Here is a 5,818-nt window from a genome sequence, read left to right on the forward strand (position 1 = left end):
CCAGGCCCCCAGCCCCTCCTCCCTCAGACCCAGGAGTCCAAACTCCCAGCCGCCTCCTCCCTCAGACCCAGGAGTCCAGGCCCCCAGCCCCCTCCTCCCTCAGACCCAGGGTCTGGGCCCGCAGCTCTTCTTGCTCTGGGCACCTCCAGGCGAAGACCTCTTCCTCCCACACAAGGTCCCACCGAGGCCTAGAGCCAACAGGGCCACACCCAAAGGTCTCCCACTGAATGGTCCAAAACACAGGGGCATACCCTCCCAGGCCTCCCAGGTCTCTGGAAGGCGCAGCAGCCCCTCAGAGCTCACCTGAGGAACAGGGCACAGGTGCTCTGGCCCAGCACGTAGTCGGGAAGCACGTCACCAAACTCCCAGGGCACGTTACGCACAAACTTCAGCACGGGGTTGCCTCTCTGGGGACGGAGGAAGGGCCAAAGCCATTCACCAGGATGGCCCTGGGACCACTGCCACCCCAGGGTCCCCCTCCCCCATCGCTGTCAACACCTCGCCACCTGCTCCCTGCCTGTGCCTGTCCTCCTCCTCTTCAGAGTCTACCTCCTCAGCCTGAAATGTCCTTGGTGCTCTGGCTCTGACCTAGGCCCCTCCCCCCAGCCCTGGGCCTTAACTAAAGGGTCCCTGAATCTCTCCAGTTCAGCCCTCTCCCCTGGCCCCACGTGTGTGTCCTGGGGTAGCGGGACACTTCCTTCAGGATGTCTGCCTCATTGCATCCCAAGTGCCTTCAGCATCAGCCCTTACACCTGCCCCTCCTCCTTTGGGGACAGCCCCACCATCCAGAGACCAGAGCCTGGTCATGGACACATTCCTCTCCTCCTCCTCCTCCAGGTGGGATGTCTACCTGAGACAGGATCCTATTTTCATTTTTAAAGGATTACTTTGGGATGCCTGGGTGGCTCAGTCGGTTAAGTGTCTGCCTTCGGATCAGGTCATGATCTCAGGGTCCTGGGATCAAGCACCGCGTCAGGCTCTCCGCTCAGCGGGGAGTCTGCTCCTCCCTCTACCCCTACCCCCTGCTTGTGCTCTTTTTCTCAAATAAATAAATAAAATATTTTTTAAAAAAGGAATCCTTTGTCCCCTTCACACCCACTAGAATGGCCAAAACGGTCAAAAAGATAGACAAGGACAGGTAGTGAGGATCTGGGCAAACTGGAACCCCCACCCACTGCTGGTGGGAACGTAAAATGATGCCTCGTCGGATAAAATGGTTTGGGAGTTCCTAAAAAAGCTCAACACAGAGTCACCCCATGACCTAGCCTGCATAAATCCCCAAGAGAACTGAAAACCCGCGTCTACCAAAAAACCTGAACACAGATGTTCAGGGCAGCGTCTTCAGAATAACCAACAAGTACAAACAGCCCAACGGACAGCCCATCAGCTGAGGGATGTGAACCCCGGCAGAGCGCCTCCATACGCCGGGATGCTATTGGGCCCGCAAAGGGAAGGAAGGAAGCCTGGACACGCGCTACCTCGTGGAGGAACCTGAAAGCCTTATGCTGGGTGAAAGGAGCCAGATGTCAGCTGACAGACATGTGATTTGTTTGCACTTTTTGGCTATTGGGAACAAAGCTGTGGGGACTGCTCGGGCACCAGATTTTGTATGGATGTATGTTGTCATTTCTCCTGAACATCTACCTAGAAGTAGACTTGCTGGGTCATTTGGTAACTCTTATGTTTATTTATTTATTTTTTAAAGATTTTATTTTGGGGGGGGATGTCTGGGTGGCTCAGTTGGTTACACATCCGACTCTTGGTTTCGGCTCAGGTAGTGATCTCAGGGTCATGGGATCGAACCCTGCGTCAGGCTCCATGCTCAGCGGGGAGTCTGCTGGAGGTTCTCTCTCTCCCTTTGCCGCCCCCGCCCCCCAGCTTGCTCTCTCGCGCGCGCGCGCAAATAAATGAAATCTTTAAAATAAATTATATTTTTTAAAGTAATTACACCTAACATGGGGTTCGAACCTACAACCCTGAGATCAAGAGTCACGCGCTCCACCAACTGAGCCAGCCAGGCGCCCCGGTAACTCTATGTTTAAGTGTTTGAGGAACTGCCAGACTGTTTTCCAAAGCAGCTGCACCATTGTGCATTCCCACCAGCAGCCTAGGAGGGTTCCAATTGCTCCACAGCCTCGAGACCCTTCTTTGGCCAATTGATGAGAGCCATCCTCATGGGGGTAAACTGGTACCTCAGTGTGATCACAAGCAGACGAAACCTCATTTTAAGGGCACAGATGAGTTAAGGCACTTGCTCAAGATCACACAGCTGCTGCATGCCAGAGCAGGATTCGAACTCGGGCCTGCGTTCAAGAAATCGTCTTTGAATGAAACAACAAACCCGGAGGACAGGAAATATAGCTGCACTAACGCGGTCGCACCCCCAAAAAGAAGAGTCAGGGTGGTATAGACTAAACTTTTGTGTCCCCCCCAAAACTCACATGTGGAAATCCTAACCCCCAATGGGATGGTATTAGGAGGTGAGGAGAGGCAATTAGGTCATGAGGGTGGAGCCCCCGGGAATGGGACTAGCGCCCTCATAAAAGGGACCCCAGAGAGCTTCTTCACCCCTTCTGCCATCTGAGGACACAATAAGACAGCAGTGTATGAACCAGGGTCCTTCCCGGACACTTTGACTGCCGGCGCCTTGATCTTGGACTTCCCAGGTTCCAGAACCGTGAGAAATAAATGTTTGCTGTTTAAACTACCCAGTCTATGGTACTTTTGTTCTAACAAAACAATATGACATGGAGCAATCTCAACCCACACGCAGTACTTGAATGGATCTATGAAAGAGGGGCCCAGCCCAGAGCACAACGGCCAGAACTCAGGGGCGCCTCGGGGGCTCAGTTGTTAAGCATCTGCCTTCGGCTCAGGTCTAGATCGCAGGGTCCTGGGATCGAGCCCCGCATTGGGCTCCCTGCTCAGCGGGAAGCCTGCTTCTCCCTCTCCCACTCCCCCTGCTTGTGTTCCCTGTCTCGCTGTCTCTCTGTCAAACAAATAAATAAAATCTTAAAAAAAAAAGGCCAGAGCTCAGATTTCCTTCCACTGCCCACCAGAACTCCCCACCATAACCCGTGTTTCCCACCAGAAACCTCAAAGCCCCACTTCTCCATCCCCTCCTCACCTGGCGGGGGCTCACAATGATGCTGCTGGATTTCGCCCCCGGTTTGGGGGCCTGATTGGGGGTCTCTCCTGCCAGGGGCTCTGGCCCCCTGTGGTGTGGAGCTCCAACCCCTCCTGGAGGTCCCGAGATGGCATACTCCGCATACGTCTGAGGGCCTGCCTGAGGTGAGGCCTCCACGGTGGGCAGGCTCCGGGTGGATTTGAATAAGGGCTTGACCTGTGCAGGGGAAGAGAGTGTCAAAATCTAAATCGAGCCCCTTCTCCCCACTCCTCAGCCTCTGCACTGGTCCCGGCCACCACCTTCTCTCCCTTGGCCCACTGCAGTCACCTCCTCACCAGCTCCCTGTCTACACCCTTACTGTCTGTTCACTGTCATTTCACGTCCCTCTGCTCAGCGACCTCCGTGGCTCCCATCTCCCCAGTGTTCTCCTCATCTCCTCGTCCTACCCCTGCAGGAGGGGCCTCATCTTCGCCCAGCGGTATGAAGAATTTCTTCCTCGTGGGTGGCCCGGAGGGCTGCCGCACTCCCTCTTCGTCCATCCCGAGGTTCTTCTGGGGCCTGAAAATGAAGACATGGCGGCGGGCGCGAGTGAGACACCAGCGCCGGCATTCCCATCCTCCCAGCAGGAACCCCCACTCCCAGCTATCCCGCCCCAAAAATCCCGGGGCTCCACAGCATCAAGTTCCAAACACCCAGTGCCCTAAATTCTTTAAAGCCCCGCCCACACGGAGCCGCCACCTTCAGCTCGCCCCGCCCCTTACCGGTCCAGATGTTGCGTTAGCCCCGCCCCTCGAGGGCCCCACTTTCTATTCGCCCCGCCCTCACTGTTCCCCGCCTGCCGTTTGCCCAGTCCAGCCTCTGTCCCCTCCGCCCCGCCCCCAGGGCTCGCACCTGATACCCTCCCCTCGCTCCATCTCGTCCATCTCTCAGACACTGCAACGACTGATTGGCTCCTGTGGCTGCCGGTCGCCTCTCCCCACCCGCCCCTTTCGACCCAGCCCCACTGTCGGAGCGCCGCGAGGACTCACCTCCTTGCCCCCGAACCGCGAGTAAAAAACCGGAGAGGGACCGAGGCGTCCCACCGCCGACGCGGCCAGCGCGTCCCCGGGCTCGCCCTACTTCCGGCCTCTCTAGCCCTCGATCCCGCCCTCACCGTTCCCCAGAGGCGTAGAGCTTCGAGAGGGGCGGTCCCCGCGCAGCTCTCTATGGTCCTGGAGGACTGCAGAGGTCTGGGTTGGAGAGAGCCGTCGACCTAGCCGCCTGAACGTCTCTGGTTGCCGAGAAGTTCAATTTCGATGCCCTTATGAGGCACTTCCTTGTGCTCGGCCTCCGGACAGGATTCAGTGGGAGGGAAAATGACGGGAGATCAAATTAGGTTCCTCCTCTCAGTCCAGACTTGGGTTCACATCCCAGCTCTGCCATTGACCTGGCCTCGGTTTCCACATTCATTCACTCTCTCATTCCACCCGTACCCCCCGAGCGCCTCCTCTGTTCCCGGCCGTGTGCCGGGCAGTGCTAGCGACTCAGCAGTGACCACTGGCAACCATAGCTCCCTCCTGTCCTTCTGGAGTTCCCAGTCCAGTGGGAGAGACACACTCGAGTTCCCAAACAGTGACGACCCGCGGAGTGAGCAAGGCTGGGATGGGAGACCCCAGACGGCCGCCGGGGAGAGGGGAGGGGAGGGGAGAGGAGGGGCCGCCCAACCCAGCCCCAGGGTAGGGCGGGGCTTCCTGGAGGAAGGGACATCTGAGCAGAGACCGGGTTGATGAGTTAGAATTAGTCATTTCCCGAAAGAACAGTATCACACTGTTCTAACTTGCGGCCCTCTGGTTACTAAGGAGAGAGAACATCTTTTTGTGAGTTTATTGGTCTTATGTAGTTTGTCTTCTGTGGATGGCTTGCTCATATCCTTTGCCCATTTTTTTAAATGGGGTTGTGTGCCTTTTTTTATTAGTCTTAATTTGTGGAGTACTTTATGGATTCCGATTTTAATTCTTAGTTATGTATATTCTAAGTATTCCCTCCTAGCTTGTACTTTGTATTTTAACTATTTATTTATTTATGTCACAGAGAATTCATAGTGTTTATTCACACCTGTTTATCACTCTGTTCGGTGCTGACTTTGGCTTTTGGTGTGTTAAGAGACCTGCCATACCCCCAAGGTCATAAATATATCCTGTAATTACTTTTTTTGTAAAGATTTTATTTATTTATTTGACAGAGAGAGACAGAGTGAGAGAAGGAACACAAGCAGGGGGAGTGGGAGAGGGAGAAGCAGGCTTCCCGCTGAGCAGGGAGCCCGACGCGGGGCTCGATCCTAGAACCCTGGGATCACGACCCGAGCTGAAGGCAGACGCCTAACGACCGAGCCACCCAGGCGCCCCTGTAATTACTTTTAATACTTTCAGTCTCGATTTTGTTTCTGTCTTTAATCTATATAAGACTTATTTTTGAAAATGCACTACAGTAGGAATTTATAATGAATGCAGCCAATTGTCCCAATACCATTTTTTTTAAAAATCAATCCCCAATTTTGATACTTCACCTTTATCATGAACCAAATTCCCATATATACACAGGTCTATTTCTGACATTTGTTAAGTTTTATTAATCTCTTTATCTGTTCCATCCATGATGTAGTTTAATGATTTTATTTTGATACGTTTTGTGATCCCATCAGGCAAGTCCCTT

General features: G+C 54.3%; 1 protein-coding gene across 5 annotated transcripts; it reads right to left on the reverse strand.

Moving 5' to 3' along the window:
* Positions 1-110: 110 nt before the first annotated feature.
* On the reverse strand, positions 111-5,500 carry LOC102729449 (DNA excision repair protein ERCC-1). Of its 5 annotated transcripts, XR_014141693.1 has the most exons (5): positions 4,019-4,077; positions 3,574-3,685; positions 3,128-3,343; positions 2,193-2,303; positions 111-407 (listed from the first exon to the last, which is right to left on the reverse strand). XR_014141693.1 is itself a non-coding variant. In XM_081809752.1 (4 exons), exons 2-4 carry the CDS (start codon positions 3,664-3,666, stop codon positions 300-302), a joined length of 417 nt encoding a protein of 138 aa, XP_081665878.1. In that variant the 5' UTR covers positions 3,667-3,685; positions 3,889-3,978; the 3' UTR covers positions 146-299. The 5 variants fall into 5 exon arrangements, 4 of the variants coding, with proteins under 4 accessions (XP_081665878.1, XP_081665875.1, XP_081665877.1 ...); XM_081809752.1 differs by lacking the exons at positions 2,193-2,303; positions 4,019-4,077 and adding an exon at positions 3,889-3,978 and having other exon boundaries at positions 146-407; XM_081809749.1 differs by lacking the exon at positions 2,193-2,303 and having other exon boundaries at positions 151-407; positions 4,019-4,065.
* Positions 5,501-5,818: the final 318 nt, after the last annotated feature.

This window comes from Leptonychotes weddellii, unplaced genomic scaffold (genome assembly GCF_054177405.1).
Source record: "Leptonychotes weddellii isolate Sample4059 unplaced genomic scaffold, ASM5417740v2 HiC_scaffold_13195, whole genome shotgun sequence".
Taxonomy (NCBI): domain Eukaryota; kingdom Metazoa; phylum Chordata; class Mammalia; order Carnivora; family Phocidae; genus Leptonychotes; species Leptonychotes weddellii.

Coding starts and splice junctions, on each gene's coding strand:
- LOC102729449 (XM_081809749.1), bottom strand. CDS start 4,050: ATGGACGAGATGGAGCGAGGGGAGGGTATCAG. Junction 3,686..4,018: donor GAGCGAGGGGAGGGTATCAG/GTGCGAGCCCTG, acceptor CTTCATTTTCAG/GCCCCAGAAGAACCTCGGGA. Junction 3,344..3,573: donor ATGAGGCCCCTCCTGCAGGG/GTAGGACGAGGA, acceptor TCCCCTGCACAG/GTCAAGCCCTTATTCAAATC.